The sequence below is a fragment of the Vombatus ursinus genome, unplaced genomic scaffold, assembly GCF_900497805.2.
Source record: "Vombatus ursinus unplaced genomic scaffold, bare-nosed wombat genome assembly UNPS02014810.1, whole genome shotgun sequence".
Taxonomy (NCBI): Eukaryota; Metazoa; Chordata; class Mammalia; order Diprotodontia; family Vombatidae; genus Vombatus; species Vombatus ursinus.
The window spans coordinates 3,488,427-3,509,542 of record NW_020954588.1 but is presented as its reverse complement, the minus strand read 5'-3'; the positions used below and the strand labels follow the sequence as shown (position 1 = coordinate 3,509,542).

Below are 21,116 nucleotides of genomic sequence, written 5' to 3'. Positions count from 1 at the left end.
ACACACACACACACACACACACACACACACACACACACACACACACACACACCAAGTCCCTGTCTCTGAGTAACATGGAAAATATGGATCAGTCTGTTAACTAGTATTTATTAAGCACCTGCTATATGCCCAGACATTGTGCTAGGTGCGGGGGATACAAAAAAGGCAAAAAAAAAAAAAAAAAAAAAAAGTCCCTGCTCTCAAGGAACTCACAATTTAATGGGGGAAAGATAACATGCAAATTGTGTCCCAACAAGATATAGACAGGACAAACTGGGAGTAGTCTCAGAGGACAGACACTAAGATTAAGGAGGACTGGGAAAGGCCTCTTGTAGCTGAGACTTGAAGGGGGTCAAGGAAGCCAGGAGGTGGAAATGAGGAGGAACTAAGTTCTAGGCATGGAGGCAGCTATGAAAAGGCTTGGAGTTGGGGAGATAGAGTGTCATGTGTGCTCATAAATCCTATGAACATTATTCTGAGGTGAGAGCTATTAAGCCAGTACACACTGATATTTCTCTTCTATAGATCCTAAAGAAAATAGCCATTACCATACAGATGCATTTATTAGATGCCTACTGCATGCAAGGAACTGTAAATACAAAGCCAAAAACAAAATCTAGCATTTAATCTTGCATTTAATCACATGGAATCTAATGTTCAGTCATGTTAGTCATGTCTGACTCTTTGTGGCCCCATTTGGGGTTTTCTTGGCAAAGATTCTGGAGTGGTCTGTCATTTCCTTCTCCAGCTCATTTGACATAAGAGGAAACTGAGGCATACAGGGTTAAGTGACTTGCCCAGAGTCATACAACTAGTAAGCGTCTGAGTCAATTTGAACTCAGTGCTCTGTGTACTATGTTACCACCCAGCTGCTCACAGGATCTAATTATGCTATGTATTTTACATGTGTATAACTTGCCTCCCCAGCAAGACTGTAAGCTTTTCTAGCTCTTCAACTATTTCATATACCTCTTTTATATCTCTCACAATGCTGGGCACATAGTAGGTCCTCACTCATCAAATACTTCTTGACCTAGAAAACTAACACATTAGAAGTAATGAGTGCTTATCATTAACAAATGTATCATAATTCTTATACAGAACCATGCACATTATTACAGGGTATAGATGAGTAATTCAGAAAAATCAGATAATTTTCCGGGTTATAAAGTTATTAATAGAAATGAATATATTTAATATTATTTTATGTAATATATTTACGTAGTACATTAGGTCACTACATTTTATGTAATACATTGGCTTATAGTTTTATTTAACACTGAAATCATTAACAGACATGACCCTATGTACTTTTGGAAGCCACAATTACCTATTAAAGTTAGTCACGTATTTATCTTTGACCTTAGTTCAGCTTCCAAACGGGAAATCAATAGACGCATATATTCACATTTCCCACAATCTCCTGTATTAAAAATTATCTTGAGATTTTCTCTTCATAAAAGTACACATAAAAAATAATGGTTAACTTTACATAAGCAAATTTAAATTCACAAGTGAATTTAAATTATGTTTAATAAATTTTTAACTAATAGAAATAGTTCAGAATCAATTATCAAAATAATAAATTGTTTTAAGACAAGCATTTTAAAATAGTCAGCATGGCAAGTATTTACAAAATTATGGTTCTTTTAAAATAATTACCAATATAGGCTATGTTTCCCCCTCAATTTTAAAGTTAATATTTTGCAAGCCCCACTTTTCCCTAGCTACAAATTCTAATATTTGTCAAGTTCTATTCTCCAAATACATAATAAAATATCTTCTCTGTTAAAACTTGTGTAAACCAATGTGTGTCTACGGAGACATTTTTTTTTTCCTTCAGAAAGATCAGTGAAGATTGAGGTTTCGGGGTTTTGATGAATAATCTGTCTCTTAGCTATTGTCTGAAGTTTTGCAAAACAATAAGCCTTGCTTACAGAAACTGTTACCTGTAAGGCAGTCCTACACAACATATGGCCAAAGGATTTTGGGCTGCATGTGAAAAATGTAGGGTTGACACTGTGTACTCTCTTGTTTGTACCATGACACAGGGCAACCAACCATCGTCAGTCTGTCTCTAGTCTAACCTGTTTGCAACCCAAAGAAGTTTACAAGTTGTGCAGATCTGCTCTAAGGTTAAAAACTGAGTAGATTATATGGAAATCACATGTTTACGTTCTAAAATTACCTAATTAAAAATGCCTCAATATACCAAAGTATTGAATAGGCAAAACCAGACAAATTTCAGAAAGCTGCAAAGTCATACACCCTCTCAAGTGGCTCATTCCGAACTTCCTGAAATCATTCAGATCTCATTCTTTAAAAATAAACAAAAACCCTTCACTTGACCCTGCAATATACCCCAATCTATTATCCTACATCTTTCTTCCCTTATACAGCCAGCTCCTAGGAGGAAAGATCCCCTATTTCCTCCCTCCACTTTCTTCCCTCTACTCACTTCTTAACCTCTTGTAAACTGGCTTCTGACCACCATTTGACTGGAATCACTCTCTCCATAGTTACCAATGATCTCTTAGTTGCTAAATCCAATGGGCTTCTCTCAGTTATAGAGTCATATAGGTTTAAAACTACAGGGAACATTAAAAGTCCCCTAAGGGGCAGCTAGGTGCTGCCATAGTGCATAGAGTGCTGGGCCTAGGAGTCAGAAAAACTCATGTTCCAGAGTTCAAATCTGGCCTCAGACACTTACTAGTTGGCCAGATCATTGAACCTTGTTTGCCTCAGTTCCCTCATCTATAAAATGAGTTGGAAAAGGGAATGGAAAACTACTCCGGTGTCTTTGTCAAGAAAACCCCAAACAGCGTCCCAAAGAATCAGATAGAACTGAAAACAACTGAACAAGTCCAACCTATTTTACTGATGGGGAGACTGAGGCCCAGAAAAGCAAAATGACTTGTCCAATATCATAAAGGTAGTAAATAATGAAGCTGGATCCATCATTTGTCCACAGTACCACACCTTTTCTGATCTCCATTCTTCTTGACCTCCCTGAATTCAGCATCTGACACCATTTTCCATCCCCTTCCTTTTAGATTTTGTCTTTCCAGGGTTTTTATAACTGGTCCTCTTCTTATCTGCCAGGTAGCTACTTCGCAATCTCCTTTGCTGGATCCTTCCCCATGCTTGTGGGTGTTCCCCAGTGCTCTATCTTGGGCTCTCTCTTCTTCCCCCCTCAATAGTCAACAAACATTTATTAAGTGTGTACTACACATCTAGCACAATACTAAGCACAGACTATGCGAATGAGGAGAAAAATCTCTGCCCTCCAGGAGTTTGCAGTCTATCTGGAGAAGACAATACAAAGAAGAAGCTGAAGGGGGTGGGAGAGGCTGCCAGAGGCTATGCTGTGTTGGAAAGGGAGGGGTAAAGGGAGGAGATGATGTTCCCATCATGTAAACCAAGCAGATCTGCTGATGGAAAATGAGGTGTTTAGCTGATAAGCTCTGATCCCTCTTTTTTTTTTTTTTTTGGCTAGGCAATGGGGTTAAGTGACTTGCCCAGGGTCACACAACCAGTAAGCGTTATGTGTCTGAGGTTGGATTTGAACTCATGTCCTCCTGAATCCAGGGCCGGTGCTCTAACCACTGTGCCACCTAGCTGCCCCTCTGATCCCTCTTAAAGGAAGGCTTTGGGAGGAGCTTATTGCTTCACTCTCCAGCCCTCCAATTGGCTGGGATCTCACTGAGGACCATTGGCTTCACCATCATCTTTATGCAGACTTCTGCTTCAACATGTCTGCCTCATGAACTCTAGCCCTACATCACCACCTGCCTGTTGGACATCTGTAAATGAATATCCCATTAGAATCTCAAGCTCAACGTATCAAAAGCAGAACTCAGAATTACAGAATTTTTAGTTAGAAGGGACCTTGACAGCAGTCTGGTCCGTAACCCTAAAGAACTCTACTTATATCCTAAGCCTATGATAGTACTCAACAAGTGGTCATCTAGTCACCAACTAATTATCTCCCCCCCAACCCATCTCTTCTCGAAACTTCCCTGTTTCTTGAGGGCACATCATGTATATGTCAAATAAATGTCCTCTTATTAAAATTAAAACTCCATACGGTATCCTGCACTCACTTTCGCAACTGAAATGCTAATTTCCAATCCCTTCCTGCTTCAAACTATCTTTTAAAATTTTACTTATTTTTTAATTTATGGACTAAAACAAGCATTTCCATAACATAGTCTTATAATAAAAAAAGATGATTGCACATGAAACTGCAAATCTATTATGTACAACTTGCTATTCCTTTTAAATATATAATAAAGTTATCATGGAAATTTCTTTTTTTCCCCTCCCCATGTCACCCCCACCCTAGAGATGGCTAACATTAGACACAAAAATGTACATACATATATATGTAAAATCATTCTATGCATACTTTTATTTATTTAAACTGTTTTTCACACAAGTTCCAAAATGATTTTCTTCTAGTCTGACCGTTGACATTCCTTTGTTCAAGAAGTTTCAGTAGTTCTATATTGCTCCTTGGATAAAATATAAACCCCTTTCCTAGGCATTTAAAGCCTTTTAAAATTTGGCTCCAATATACCTGATCAGGCTTATTTCATATTACTTCTCATCACATACTCTGTTTTTGCTAAACTGCCTTGCTGAGCCCCAAACTTAATACCAAAGGGGGAGATGGAGCTTGTACAGTGGCTGTTGGCAAGGTCTGGGATGAATTTCCTCCCTCTCCTTTACATCTTACCTTTCTTGGAGTCTCAACTGCAATGCTGCCTCCAATGCAAAGTCTTTCCAGGTCTCTTAGTTTTTAGCACTCTCTACCTCCTTAAAGGATTAGTTCACTTGTTGTATCCTGTCAGTAGGGGATCCTTGAGGGCAAAGGCTGTTCTTTGTTTTGACTTTCTATCCCTAGCTCCTTCCATACACCAATCACTTAATAAATGCTTGTTGGACTGGGCTGGATGGCACAAAAATTGTATCAATAGGCTGAGGCCAAATGACTAGAGCGTTAATAGCGGTAGAGTTATCATTTTTTAAATCTGCTTTGTACAAGAAAACATTATTAAACATTCAGATCTATACTGGATTTAGAATAAGAAGTCCTAGGTTCAAATCCCATCTTTGCTTTTTGAGTGTGGGAGAGTCGTATGACTGTGGTCAAGTGACTTCCACTTCTCCATGCCTCAATTTCTTCATCTGTAAAAGAAGAGGATTGGACTAGGTAGTCTCCAAGGTCCTTTCCAGCTGTAAATCTATGGTTATTTTGATTAAATGACTTTGCCCTTGGGAAGACATATTGTTATTATTTCTTTTTAAATCCGTTGACATTTTCTAAAGGAATCCTTGAATTATTTTATTGTAACCCGAAACCATTTCCCCATCATATTTAAATAATAAGCTCTCAGGGAAGAGAATGTATTAAATTTGATATTGTGTCTAGCATCTTTTAGACGGTATTCCACAGGCAAAATGATCTTGCTTTAATTAACATTCAAAATGGCAGATCCCTATTGCCCTCTCAAAGAGGAGCAAAGAGACAGGGTGTTTTATAGTGGTTTCCTGAAAGGGTTTTAACCAAAGAAGATAATGTTTTGCTTTCAGAGATATCCTTTCATGGATTTATTTGTTTGTTTGGGGAGAGGTGGAAGCTATACCCTGTGGGTAAAGCCTCTGATCTTTTGAGTCTATGGATTGTGACCTCTAGTTTGCCTCTTTGTAGTCTTTTTTTTTTTTTTTAATGACTTCTGGGATCTTGGCTGATAGCTGACATTTGCATAGCTTTATGGTTAAGCAAGTTTTTATATTCCTTATTGCAACTGATCCTCGCTCCAATCCTGTGATTTAGACACTACCGATATTCTAAAGAGTCAAGAGATGAGCTGGATGTGTGAGGTATTACAACACGAAGCAGCATGCAAACACATTGTCATCATATATACTATATTCTTAAATATGGGTGGGGGGAGGGATTTGGAATAAGAGGATGATCAAAATTAGGAGAGGTTAGTCAGGGAGAGCTTGGGAAATTCAGTTTTTAATTTTGTTAAAATCAATTCATCTCAACTCACCAAACATTAATGAACTGCTGACTGAATGTAAAGCACTATGTTGGGGCCTAGGCGATAGGTGAAGTGTAGAAAAGGGCCCCAGACTTGCTCTTTGTGGAACTTAGAATTTGTTAGAGATATATAACACACATTTAGATAATCAGAACACCAAAAAACATTAAGTGCATTAGAGAGATGCCAAAGTGTTAAGTGAGATACAAAGGTTGCACCTAAATAATGAAATTTAGACATGAAGGGGTTAAGCAGTTAATAAACATTTTTAAGGTGCCTACTATGTGCCAGGTACATACAAAGGGACTCAATCGGGGAAAATTCAAATAAAAGTAAAAGACAGTTCCTGCTCCCAAGAGGCTCATAGACTTGGGGGAGACTTGGGGAATACAGAACGCAAACAACTATGTACAAATAAGCTATATTCAGGATAATTGGGAGATAATCAACAAAGGGAAAGCACTAGAATTAAAGAGAGTCAGGAAAGGCTTCCTATAGAAGGGGAATTTTAGCCGGGTCTTGCAAGAAGTCAGGAGGCAGAGATGAGGAGGGAAAGTGTTCCAAGCATGGGTGCCAGTCTTTTAACAGCAAGGAGGCCAATGTCACTCCAGTGCAGAGTATGGGGAAGGTGGGGAGGGAGGGAAGGGATGTGGAAAGGTTATTCTTTTGCCATGTTTCAAGGGAACAAATGAAAACTAAGTCTGTGACTATATCCACATGATATATTTAGCTTCTCTGCAAAGAGTGCTGTTTTAGGTATTCAGAAACTCCTGTGCGTATTCTAGACAAAACCAAATGCTGCTGGACCATGCCAAACAAGCAAAAGTCAGATGTTAGTTAGCTTGAGATATAAGGAGATGGGGATTGTGATCGCCACTAGTTCATGTGCTATATTCCATTGACAGATTAAAAATGGTAACAAGGAAGAATAAGGACGGGTGAGAATGAAATACGTAATAGTACAGGGTAGGAATAAGCAAGAGAAATGTTTGATGGCGGTGCCTTTGAGATCAAGGAAGCAGTTTGAGACCTTTGATTTTGATGTCTCAGGTCCTTATAGGATATCTGCCAATGTCGGCCAAGCCTAGAAAATTATTGACTGATATTGCACTTAAAGGCATCTAGACTCAACTAAATACAATTCCAAGTGTCAGCTTACTTAATCCTTACTTACCTGTTATTTTTCCAAAGTACTTTTGTATTTTAAATCATATTAATCAAACGCCTATATCTTCTTGAATTGCACATTCAATTTACTTGTACCTTTAAAGTACACACTATTCCAAAGTCCATAAAATTCTCCTTTGTTACATCATTGTAAAGAGTAGCTATGAGAATGTTGTTTAGCCTTGGATTGGAGTAGATGAAATGGTAAGGAATTCTGAAAAGGTTACTGACAAGAGTCCAGGGGTGGGGAACGGGCAGCCTCCAGGCCACATATGGCCCTCTGGGTCCTCAAGTGCGGCCCTTTGACTGAATCCAAACTTCACAGAACAAATCCTCTTAATAAAAAGATTTATTCTGTAAAATTGGGACTCATCAAAAGGCTGCAGTCAAGGAACTAGAGGGCCACATGTGGCCTTGAGGATGCATGCTCTCCACCTCTGGACAAGACATTACCTTTTCTCTCATTTGGTGTGGCTAAATCTTTGTGGTTATAACTTCAGTTTTCTCAGAAAGGACTCAGAGAAGGAATGGAATTAGATTTCTGCTCATGTTTCAGGTTCAAAGCCAGCACCAATATTAAAAGAATTTCCCTAATGCATATGTTTGACCATATCACTCCCCTTGTTTCCCATTGCCAAAAGGATAAAATATGAACTACTTAGCCTAGCATTTAAGCCTAGCATTTAAGGACCCTTCACTATCTAATGCATTTTTCCAGTCATTGCCACTCTTCTCCATGATGGTTCTTCATTTCACTCATCAATCTTCACACTTTCCTTTTTTCTCTCCTTGGAACAAGAGAAGTTCTGATTTAACTTCTAACCACAATCCACATTACTAATCCACAATCCTTACTAACCCCAAATTTAGGATGCCTGAAGCCCATAGAAACCTGTTGCCAAGGAATAAAAATTCAATAATTTATTTCTTCTTCTTCCCATAATGTTTCCTAGTTCATTCTTTGGGAAGGATGATGACTTTTAAGTGGGAAAGAATTCTTGCTGAAATAACAAATTCCAAGAGAAATTTCAAAGGCTAATTGTATCTGAAAGCAGAGAGGAGCTGCATCTGTTCCATTTCATCATCCAATCTCATCATGAAAAGGGAACATTTTTAATGTTGGAAAGCTACATTCTGCCTTTGTAATCCCTGACAATGAAATCTTTTTGCAATTAGACCAAAGTGGGCAATATGTACCAGTGGAATTGCATCAAATTTTGGACTGTTAGCTATTTAAGACTAATAATCACATCAGTTATAGATAACTTTTAATTATCCTTCTATATCACAAATGATTAAAAATGGTGTATCATATTTCTATATAATGTAATGAGATTTCTAAACTAAAAAGAAGAAAATGTATATGTACTTATGTATGAATAAATGACTAATATTGGTTTTCTGATGTATTTTCTACAATGCCATCCAGGTTTTAAATGAAAAGTACATAAGCTACCACATAAGCATGTTAGTTTTGTGGTGGCCTCCTGAGGTGAAAGAACAATGGCTTTTAAACTAGATTCAAACCTAGGCTTTGCTATTATATGTATAACCTTGGGCAGATCATTAACATTTCTGGGCATAACTCATTATTTGTAAAATGAGTTTGATCCAGATGACTTTTAAAGTTCCTTCGAGCTCTAAGTTTATGATTCTGAACTATCCAAATATTATAGCTACCTTGATAGCATTCATATACCAATGACATCATCTTACCCTATAATCTGAAATTGGTATTGTCTCTATTTTATAAATGGCAATGGGTGAGAGATGAGTACCTTTCCAAAAGTCACTTAGGAAGTCAGTTATGATGTTAAGTTTCAAATATTCTTCTGTTCTTATGTTTCTATTCCTTGATTACATTTCTTCCAAGTTATTTATGTTAATGAGTAGACTAGCAAACAAAACCCAACTTTATTGATATCATATATTGCTTACTTTTTCAATGGGTCAAGGATGGGCAAGAGGGAGAGAAAAGAATTGGGAATTCAAAAATTATCAGAAATAAATGTTAAAATTTTAAGTATATCTGTGTAATTCATAGGCCATCTAATGGTCAGAAAGATATAACTGGGTTCAAAAGTTTAAGGAAATGGCCAACACTTCCTTCTCATTTTGAGTCCTGATTTCCCCATAACTCATGATTTAAAAAAAAAATCAAGGTCATTACTGTTCACTTGCTGAGAAATAATAACACTCATATTTCCTGTTGATGTAATTTCTAGGCCATTCCAGCAACTGCAATGTCCCTGGCTGCAAGAAAAAGGGCGTGCTGCAACAACAGATTAGGAGTAAGTATAAGGGAAGAGAAGTGATTCCAATGGTTATTGCTAGAGCTTCATAAATGAAAATATATTGGGCATTCATCGCTGGTACTCTTCATTATTGAAAAAATCCAGAGATAGGGTCAGAGTACTACAGAGATGTTATTTACTATGTTTTGGTTTTTTTTTTGGTGAGGCAATTGGGGTTAAGTGACTTGCTCAGGGTCACACAGCTAGTGAGTGTTATGTGTCTGGGGCCACATTTGAACTCAGGTCCTCCTGACTCTAGGGCCAGTGCTCTATCCACTGTGCCACCTAGCTGCCCCCTACTATGATTTTTTGAAGAAGTTTTTTCCCCCTTCCTTATAAATATTTAGGTGCTCCTCAGGATTTAGTTTAGCTAATGCTAAAGTTTCAGAATTAAAGGTGGTTTAACATGTTTGAGTGTGTGGGTCATTGAGGTAAGGCCATTTTTCATTTGATTTTATTTCAATTTCTCAAGTTTTGCATTCATGGTTTGAGATGTATATTAAAGTATACATGTTGGGTTCTGTGAAAGATGTCAGTTTGAAAATTCAGTATTCCCCTGCCAGATACAAAGGACAGTCAAAAGAGGACAAAGAATAATGAGAGCCTAACTAAAGATGTGAGGAAAAACTGTCAGTTTCACATAAAGTCAGAATAATAAACAGAATAAGTTGAATTGTATTAGTGACTCTCTTTGATCTAGTTAAGATCAGAGATCTAAGGGCCTCCTTACAAGGTAAACCCCAGTGAGAACAACTAACCAATCCTCCCCAAGGAGGAAGGTGGGAGACATAGCATGGCGTCTGAATGTAAATATCCCTGGCTGATCAGGGCTGATGCTAATTAACTTAAATAGATGGAATTATATTTTAATCAGTAAGAATTTTTTTAAGAATTTTGGTCTGGCTATTTCATATTTTATTTATCTTAATCTATAGTTTTTGTTTATAAAATTAGAATGCAGAAAGTGATTTGTTGTCTATATATGTTCAGTTGTTTCAGTCATGTCTGACTCATTATGACCCTATTTGGGGTTTTCTTGGCACTACTGCTGGAATAGTTTTGCCATTTCCTTCTCCAGCTCATTTTACAGATGAGGAAACTGAGGCAAAGAGGGTGAAGTGTCTTGTGCAGAATCACACAGCTAGTAAGTGTCTGAGGCCATTTGAATTCAGGAAGATGAGTGTTCTTGACTCCAGGCCCTACACTATCCACTAAGTTACCTAGCTGCCCTGTCTACATACAGTCACTTTATATAATCCTAAAACTATTGAGCCAAGGCTATTAAACATTTAGCACTTTTTTTACTTGGTGGTAGCAACCTGAGGGCTGAAGTTAATGCTACATCTTAAAAGCCCACTTAAGGGGCAGCTAGATGGCAAAGTGGATAGAGCACAGGCCCTGGAGTCAGGAGGATCTGAGTTCAAATCTGACCTCAGACACATCACACTCACTAGCTGTGACTCTGGACAAGTCACTTAACTCCAATTGCCTCACCAAAAAGAAAAAAAAAGTCCACTTAAGAATGAAAAAGAACAGACCAAATGACATCCACATATTCAGTGAGAACCTCCAAAATTAGATGAGCTGTTAATCTAAAACAACATCAACCACAAGAAGTCTTTAAACACGCATAACTGTGTTTCAATCAAAAGGCTAAATAGTCTTGTTCTCAAACACCAACTGTGCACCCATAGTCTACAGCTTGGCTACATGTGTTCCAGGGCCCTTCCCTAAAAACATGAGGCCAATGAATACAAAAGCATTTATTAAACACTTACTATGTACAAAGCACTGTATTTTGGATAAAAACAAAAAATTAAGACAGTCCCTGCTTTTGAGGTGCTCATGTTCTAAGGGGTAATGGGGAGACAAACACATGTAGGTTTTCAGCTGCCAGTCATATGGAAAGATCCCATGGTGCTTAGAGTACAGTGTAGAAGTCGATGATAATGCATCTTTCATGTCATTTCTATCGATAATCATCCATTTCTGATGTTGGACCATTTGACAGTGCTTTGCAAGGCTTTGGTGGGGATAACTTTCTTTTTTTTTTTAATTTTTAAAAAATTTTTGTTAGGCAATGGGATTAAGTGACTTACCCAGGGTCACATAGCTAGTAAGTGTCAAGTGCCTGAGGCCAGATTTGAATTCAGGTCCTCCTGACTCCAGGACTGGTGCTCTATCCACTGTGCCACCTCGCTGCCCCAGGGATAACTTTCCAGGTCTTCAGTAGTGTTGAGCATTTATAGAAGCAGTTGCTGAGTCATTTATCCCCACAGAAGTTGTTCCTTGGGACGATGGCTGTTGCTACTCCCCAGGCTATTGAGCTTACCTGCCTAAAGGTGGCAGTTGGTCAAGGAAAGCAGGCTCCATCTCAACAGTGATTGATCCCCTCAAGGTTGGCTATGGAGCCCAGGGTAGAGGTCTAGGGGGCATGGATCCTCCCAAGGTATTTGGTTTAGACTCTCTCCATTGAGGCCTGGGGGGAAATGGTGTCTCAAATGGCGGCAGTGGTCTGCCTTGCTTGGCCCATGCCACCTCCTCTCTCTTCCTTGGGGTGCCTTGCTGCTTCATTGAGACACCCTTGCGTTTCATGGTAGGATTAAAAGGGACAAAATCTTAGTTCTCTGTCAGAAAAAAAAAATAACGTCCAATAGATTACAACATTATCCATTCTCAGTCTCTCTTGGGATTAATTGGAGGATGACCCCTGGGTTCCAAGACATTCTTTAAAGTGAGATCAGGGTCTCATAAAACAAACACACTTGGACAACTTAGAAGAGCAGAATGCTATTGCTGCACATGTTATACTAAGCCAACAGTAATAACTTCATACGTGTTGTTTTGAGAAACTTCAATTCTCCTATGGATCACTTCTAAAAATATTTCTCTAGAGGTGAAAACAAATAGCATGCGAATACTCTAGAAAAGACAGCAAGGAAAAAAAAAAACACATACTAGTAAAACTGCATGAGAGAAAATCAATGTAAAGTCATACCCAAGCCAGGGCAATTTTTGTTCAGTTGTTTTGAGTCATATCCAACTTTTTGTGGCTCCATTTGGGGTTTTCTTGGCAAAGATACTGGCGTGGCTTGCCATTTTTTTTTTTTTTATCCAGCTCATTTTACAGATGCAGAAACTAAGGCAAACAGTTAAGTGACTTGCCCAGGGTCACAAGGCTAATAAGTGTCTGAGGCCAGATTTGAACTGGAGGCCAGGACTGGTGCTCTATCGACTGTACCACCTTACTACCCTGAACAAGTACCTTATTTTTTTTTAATCTTATTTAAAGTGCTTCTTAAAATAACAGATAATTATTACAGAGCTGTTATCTCAATGTTGTTACCCCTTCTCCAGTGCAGATGGATACTTTCAATCACTTTTGTAAATTTTAATCTTTTTCTGTAAATCATCCATTAGGGATTTAACTAATGTAGTGCTTAGGTTTTCTCTTATGTTTTCCCATCCTTCTTCCACGACTGTCCCATCTCCTTTCCACTCATATACATCTTTGATAACATCCTTACCATCTTTTCTGGAACACAGTGGTATTAGGTTACATTTTATGTATGTTCATTGTGTAATCTAAAATACTTGAAAATATGGTGAAAAGCTACCTTTTTCATAGGGTAAAAGTTGTTGATAACCACTAATTAGGGATGTGTGATAGGCCAGGTTCATTTTATAAACTGCAATAACCTGTAGGTGTTGGGATGAATAGGACTGACACAAAAGATTTTGGTGATTAGTAAATATTTTATGCTTGTCAGAAATATCCAAGATAGAGTATGGAAACCTAAAGATTATTTCAAGACATCAGAATTTATACTACGGGCAAATAAAATTAGTTTTTTTTTTAGGGAAACTGCAAAGTAAATAAAAATTCATAGGGTTATTTTTAGTATAGAAATAAGACTTTTAGAAAACCTTCTATCTGTGTTGTACCCTGAAGGCTGTTAACTATTTAGATGTGAAAGACCACTCAATTTAATTCAACAAGTATTTGAGTGCCTTTTATGGATACAGGATATTAGAGAGATAGCAAATGTGTATTTGATTCTTATAATATTATTGGAGAGAGAAGAGAAGCAAAGAATTACTAGGTGGTAGCTTGGCAAAAGGATGAATCTCTCTTTGAAGACCTTCCCATTTGTCTTTTCAGCATTCCATAGTTCTGAACGTCCTAGGCACGGCACTTTCCTAACCTATTGATCCCGTATTCCATCCTTGTAACATTTTGTCCCCAGCTAGATGCCAAGGAATCCTTGTTATAGATGCCAGCTGACAGCGGTTCAAGTGGCTTCTGAAGGGACAGCTGAATCTTAATATGGAGCCGCATTTATTTTCTACTCATTAGGAAAAACAAACCCACCAACCTGACTTAACTAGCATAGGGAGCTTCAGTTGAGGAACTTCTAACAAATCATATTAACACATTTTCTGCAATTCAAGAGTTGCCTGGGGCACTGAGAAGCTAAGTGACTTGTTCAGGGTCACACTACCAGTATGTGTCAAAGGTAGAAACTGGACCCAGATTTTCCTGACTCTGAGGACAGCTTACTATCTATTACATTTGCTGTCTCTAGTAATATATGCTATTTCAAAAGGAATGAAATTCTTTTTATGGAATATAAAACACTGGTACCTTCACAGGCTGGTAGGAGAGATCTTTTTTTGGACAGAGGAAAGTATTTGGCACTCCTAAGAAGCAGGTCCTGCTTGCACACGCAAAAAATAGAGAATCCAATGTGGTATACCAGCAAGTGTATAGAAACAAATACTTATGTCACACAGTACTATCCTAGTTTTTCTTTACTAAAAGCTCTCCCTCCCACTGTCCTTCCCTCCAGTCAGATTTTAGATGTCACTGGTCAGCACTAGAGGCAAAAGTTACAAAGATTGGATTGGCCCATTCTCCATTTTGGTCAATTTCCTAATCTAACATGTGCTTCATGATTCCCAGAAATAAATAAGTGGCAAAAATGTGATGAAAGAAGTCTATGAAAAGTCTGATTTCCATTTACAAATATTTTCCTTTTTTGTGTGTGTGTGATTTTTAAGTACACTCCCTCTACCGATATAGAGCTGTATCTGCTCTGAAACTTAGTCTTACAGAGGTTCCTGGGGCCCTGAAATGGTAAATGACTTGCCCAGGTCTTTCTGACTTCAAGCTGGCTTTCTAGCTACTAGACCAGACTGCCTTATTTTTCCTTTAGTAGCATAATAACTGAGTATTCGGAGTGTTGATCACCTTCTAGTTTTAAGAAATAATACACACCTAGTCTGGTAGACACCTATTCTAAATCCTCAACACATGAGGTCTGTTTGCTGATTTGACTATTATAGTTTGAAACCAAATTATTTGTATTTTTTTTTATTTTATTGTGAGGTAATTGGGGTTAAGTGACTTGCCCAGGGTCACACAGCTAGTAAGTGTCAAATATCTGAGGCCAAATTTGAACTCAGGTCCTCCTGACTCCAAGGCTGGGACTCTATCCACTACACCACCTAGCTGCCCCAACACTGATGTTTTTAAAAAATCAGCACCTTAGGAACGCACTTTTTCCTAAATACATGTATAAATGTAATTTTTAAATGGGGAAAAATCACTATAAAATTATACATAAGCAAACCTACTTGGGCTTAGTATTGGGGAAAAAGTGGAAAGAGGAGGAATGTCTCATAATGGAATTACTTTTTGGAATATTGTTCATTTTTCCTAGTTTTCTAAATTCATTCCATGTGGAAGGAACATGTGAGGAAAGTATAGTACATGTTCAGGGAAAAAGGCAGAAGATTAGTAGTGGGAGACTGAAAAAGTGGCTTGGAGTAGATCAAGAAGTATTTGAACATAGGCATTCACAGCTACTGGGGACCCAGAAAAAAAAGTTCTTGACACCAAAGTTCTCAGCACTGTCAGATGGTTCAAAATCAGAAACAGATGTGATTTTACCAGTGTAAATGACATTAAAGATGCATTCCCATCTGCTGTGCTGTTTCACCCAAAAAGTCATTTCCATCTGACTTCTGGCTGAAATTTTCTGTGTGTTACTTCTTTTATTAGAACACGAGCTCCTGGAGAGCACGGAATGCCTGTTTTTCCATTTGTATCCCCAATGTTGTGTACATGTTGTTTAATATATGCTTTTTCCTTCATTTATTAGGCTAAGGAGTTTAGGCTATTCCATAAGAAATGGAAAGTCATGTAAGACTTCTGAGTTGAGCTACAGGGGGCAGTGCATAAGATCACGGCAACAATTTAGGTAAGGGGCAATAACGGTTTGAATTCAGCTATTAGCAATACATTCCCACCTGTACAACTTGGCTGGTCACAATATCGATTGTTCATCCACAGTTTTGGAGGACAATTTTCCTTTGGCAATTAGAGGGGCCTTTATTATATAATGTAACATATTTGGCCAATCCCAAGGGCACATTCGTTGGAAATCACGTGGTTTCTGCTTTATAATTTTTTTATGCTTTCCCACATAGCATATACTTCTTACGAGGTGAATATCACCAGTTTAATTTTGCTTCTATAAATTGGCATACAATTAAACAGTGATACACATCAAGAACCCATTTTAACTCATAACCCATTTAACTCATAGAACTCAAACTGATGGCAAAATATGGTAGAGATTTTAAGTTTTCGATAGACTACAATTAGTAACTGTCAAAAGAAGACTATGTGAGAACACTATTTTGTCTAGTATCAGCCTATCTAGATTGCTACTAGGTAGACCCACACAGTAATAATAATACTAGCTGGCATTCATATAAAGCCCTAAGGATTGCAAAGATCTGTACTTACCTCATTTTATCCTCACAACAACCCTTTGGGGTAGGTGCTATTATTATTTCCACTTTACAAATGAGAAGACTGGAGATGAGAAGGGTTAACCAATTTACCCAGGGTCACAGCTGGTATGACTGAGGACACATTTCAACTCGGGTCTTCCTGCCTCTAAAGTCCAGCTCTCTTACCCACTGTGTCACCTACCTGCCCAGTGTACTAGTCAAAATGGCTGCAATCAGCAGCTATGACCTGAGCTAAACCCATCCTTTGTCTAGTGGTTGGCATAGAAGCAGACGCTTGAGGGATGGTCTGCAACAGCTCTATGGGTTACGGGCAGTTTAAGGCATTGACTATAGCTTGGTTGCTATGCCAATGACATTACTATACAGGTGGGAATGCACTGCTACTAGCTGAATTCAAACCTTTATTGCCCCTTACCTAAATTGTTGCCATGATCTTACGCACTGCCCCCGGTAGCACAACTCAGAAGTCTTACATGACTTTCCATTTCTTATGGAATAGCCTAAACGCCTTAGCCTAATAAATGAATGAAAAAGCTATCTGACCTCAAGAACTGCAGTCATTAAAACAGGCCTGCTAGTGACAAGTTGGTCAATGACTCTCAAGATGTAGTTGCTGATGTTTGCAGGTGGAAGTTCTAGATATTGACTACAGAAACTACAAGTTCTAAGATGAATAAACTACAAATGTGGGACTTTCTCACCCTCTTCCCCTAGATGATTCTGTCGTCTTTTTTGAGCGTGGTAACTGTTGCTGGTGCTCTGTACTGTATTTTGGTGTCTATACTGGCTCTTTCTGAAGGACCTCTCATTTGCAACTACAATGGCAACAGCACAGTCAACTGTGAATTTCCAAAGAAAAACTTAAGGTGAGTGGCCAAAGTTTAATCCACTTGTTAACTGTTCCCTTATTAGTAGTCATTAATTTCTCTTATCTTAAAGCAAAACGGATTTAGAATAGTGTGGCAATAAATCTGGTGGTGCTTTTCTTGATCAAAGTACTGACATGGAGACAGGGATTTGATGTAATAAATGGCACACAAACCTGATACAGGAAAAGGGATCAACGTGTTCAGAACGAGCTGTCTAAAAAGGACGTGATGAATCATGGTGGTTCCTCCTAGCCACAGATGGATCTTTACATATCTTTTTTTATCAGACCTGTGATGTCAATGGTGCAAGGAATTCTCAGAGAGGACATTTCCTCCACCAATCCAAATTTGCAAATACTGTATTAGTTAAGTCTCAAGGGTTTTCTGGAGCACTGCAAGGTCAAATGACTTACCCAGTGTCACACTGCCAGTATATTAATTAGACTTGGGACTGGAACCCAGAGCTTCCTGACCTTGAGGCCGATTCTCTATCCACTACCAGGGGTTCTGAAATGTTTTCCACCATGACCTCTTGTTGCATTTTGGCAGAGTTCCTTGGTGTCATGTGGCCTGAGGTCACGTACAATGCATAATGAGCATGCTCTGTGTTCAGAACTAAGGCTGCAGTGAAGTTGCCCAATGCAACACCGGCAAGTGCCACCAGGAACACCTGGAATTAATTCATTATGCATTTGATTTTTAACTAATCTCTGGTTATTGCATGTTGAGAACCTTTTTACTATGGCCAAATTTTTCACAACCCCATATGGGGTTGCAACCCAGAGTTTAAAAGGCACTACGCTAGGCCACCACTTCTGTGACGACATTCATGGATGTTAAAAATGCATCTTTATTCCAGTCTGGCACATAAGCTCATGCCTGAAAGCCAGGCATAATCCTGGTTACCAAGAGTAAATAATATTGATCTTTATCTATAGGCATACCTTGGAGATATTGTGGGTTTGGTTCCATACCACTGTAATAAAGTAAATATTGCAATAATGCAAGTCACATGAATTTTTTGGTTTCTCTGTGCATACAAAAATTATGTTTACCTTATGCTGCAGTCTATTAACTATGCAATAGTATCATGTCTCAAAAACCCCATACTTAAAAACACCCAACAACACCTTATTGCTAAAAAATGCTAGCCATCACCTAAGCCTTCAGCGAATCGTAATATTTTTGCTGGTGGAGGCTCTTGCCTCCATGTTGAGGGCTGCTGACTGAGAAGGATGGCGGTTGCTGAAGGTTGGGGTGGCCGTGGCAGTTTCTTAAAATAAGACAACAATGAAGTTTTCCCACATGTATTGACTCTTCCTTTCATCTGAACACTTAGAGGCCATTGTAGGGTTATTAGTTAGTCTAATTTCAATATTGTTGCATGCCAGGGAATACGGAGGCCTGAGAAGAGGGAGAGAGATGGGGGAACAGCTGGTTGGGGAGCAGTCAGAAAACACACATTTGTTGAGTTCGTTGTCTTACATGGGCATGGTTTGCAGCACCCAAAACAAATACAATATTAACATCAAAGATCACTGATCACAGATCGCCATAACAAATATAACAATAATGAAAAAGTCTGAAATACAGGAGAATTACCAAAATGTGACAGAGACACAATGTGAGCACATGCTGTTGGAAAAATGGAGCCAACAGACTTGGTCAAATGCAGGGTTGCCACAAACCTTCAATTTGTAAAAAATGCAGTATCTGTAAAGTGCAACAAAGCAAAGCACAATAAAATGAGGTATGCCTTTATTTCATTACCTAATCTGCTTAGAAGGTGGGCAGAATTTACTTCTCTATTTGCTGGTAATCAAGCTACTGTTGATACAATTTCTTTCATAATTATTGCTGTCTTCTTATATTAAAAATAAAACAATACTCCTCTAACAATACTTTTCTAGTTTTTGGTCACTGACATTGTGAATAAAAGCAAATATTTTTCTTGAGCAATCTTAAGTCTATAGATGAGAGTTGACGGTAATGCATATTTTTAGTCCTACCCAGGCAACCTAACAATAATCATCATGTACACATTGCTGATTGGTGGACTACTGGGGAAGAAGCCCTATTTCATAGACTAAGCTGCTGTATGGCAGCTTACTGGGGTTGAAAGTCAGCTTAGGAATGCAGAATAGGAGACTTTAAGTAAACACTGACCTTTTTCCTCTAACAATAATGTTTTCAGGCTAAAAGCTTCTGATCTTTCACAATTCTGAGTGTAGCCATGTTTAATTTAAAAAGAAAATCATATTAACCAAACCTATTTTAAAATGGCTTTTAACAAAAAAGGCATGGGTCTTTGAGTCCTGTTCAAGAGGAAAAGGATAGCAATGCAACTTTGCACAAAATCAGCTGTACTAATCTTGGGTTATACAGATGTGACCAAAGAATACAACATATCACCCACAATTTATCAGGTTCTGTACATAGTACGTCAAAGTCCAGTTTGCCTTATATTTCATATTCATTGTTATTTTCTGGTTGTATCTGATATTTCTGATGGTTTTTTTTTCTTTCCCCAGTTACATTCATGATCAATTGAATCGCCCATTCACTCTGCAGTGGTTTTACAGTACCTGTGTGCCTGATCTCTCCAACAATTCTGGTACCAGTTATAGTACAACAATTTCTCAGAAAACAAATACCATTAGCTCTGAAGAAAACAAGCACAAGATTATTCACCTTTCAGTATTTATTGGTTTACTTTTGGTTGGAATTCTTGAGATCTTATTCAGTGTCAGTCAGATAGCGATTGGGTTGATTGGCTGCCTCTGTGGAGTTTCTAAGCGGAGAAGTAGACAGACATGGTCATAACATGGAAGCGAAGACAGTCTCTCTCTCTCTCAAGAGATTTCCATTTCAAGAGGCAACATAATCCTTTAAATATCAGTGTTGGAATATTAGTCAACCACATGAAACTCATGTAACTGTCATTTTTAAGTCACATTTTGTTTCATTTTCAAAGCTTTCAAAAATGGTTTCTCTATGTGGTCATTGTTTAAAGACAAGAAATGCAGTATACTTATTGAATAAAATAAACTAGAAGTTTAGTTTTTAAAAATGTTCTGCCTGGAACCAGGAGAACACTGTACACAGTAACAGCAATACTGTATGATGATGTACTATGAATAACTTATTCTTGGCAATACAATGATCCAAGACAATTCTGTAGGATTTATGATGAGAAGTGCTGTCCCATCTCCAGAGAAAGAACTGGCAGAGCCTGAATGCTTATCCAAGATACTTTTTCTTGGTTGTTTTTTTTCTTTTTCTCTGTTTTCTTTCACAGAATGACTTACATGGAAATTTTGCATGATTATACATGTATAACCCATGTCAAATTGTTTGCCTCCTCAATGAAGGGGAGAGGGGAGGGAGGGAGAGTTTGGAACTCAAAATTTGAAAAAAAGATGTTAAAATTGTTTTTACATGTAATCGAAAAAAATATTAAATATTGAAAAAAATACTGTCTGAATACAGTATAAGGTCTTAAAAATAACTGATAACTTAGATATTCCCTGTGTTATGACTATAATAAAACAGCATCATTAAGATTTGTAGATCTATTTTTTAATAAAGCCATTTACCACCTTGAAATTTTAACTTCTTGAAAAAAATTGTAGCACTTTTAATCACAGTCATGTAATTGAAATACTTATGAAGTAACTAGTTAAGCTTATGAATCACTAACCTTGATTTTAATTGGGCAATTTTAACATAGATTTTGTTGCCAGAGCTTTTCTCAATGTCCTGTTAATACTATAAAGGGCTAGAGAGCCTACAGTTCTCTTTACGGACCCAGTAAGGGGCTGTGGAGTTTCATCTTTGCCTCAGAGACTCACAGATGATAACAGAAAAAGCATTCAAAGACATCTGTTCAATTGAGGTACCTAGCAAGACAA

At 38.0% G+C, this 21,116-nt stretch overlaps 1 protein-coding gene across 1 annotated transcript in view; it reads left to right on the top strand.

Annotated features, from left to right (window-relative positions):
* The window catches only part of TM4SF20 (transmembrane 4 L six family member 20), a 30,619-nt gene extending 10,307 nt beyond the window's left edge, over nucleotides 1–20,312 (top strand). Inside the window, exons 2-4 of the mRNA XM_027876131.1 lie at nucleotides 9,446–9,511; nucleotides 17,051–17,202; nucleotides 19,737–20,312. Of these exons, the coding sequence (XP_027731932.1) occupies nucleotides 9,446–9,511; nucleotides 17,051–17,202; nucleotides 19,737–20,028 (510 nt within the window). The 3' untranslated portion in view covers nucleotides 20,029–20,312. The remainder of the gene's footprint in view (nucleotides 1–9,445; nucleotides 9,512–17,050; nucleotides 17,203–19,736) is intronic.
* Nucleotides 20,313–21,116: the final 804 nt, after the last annotated feature.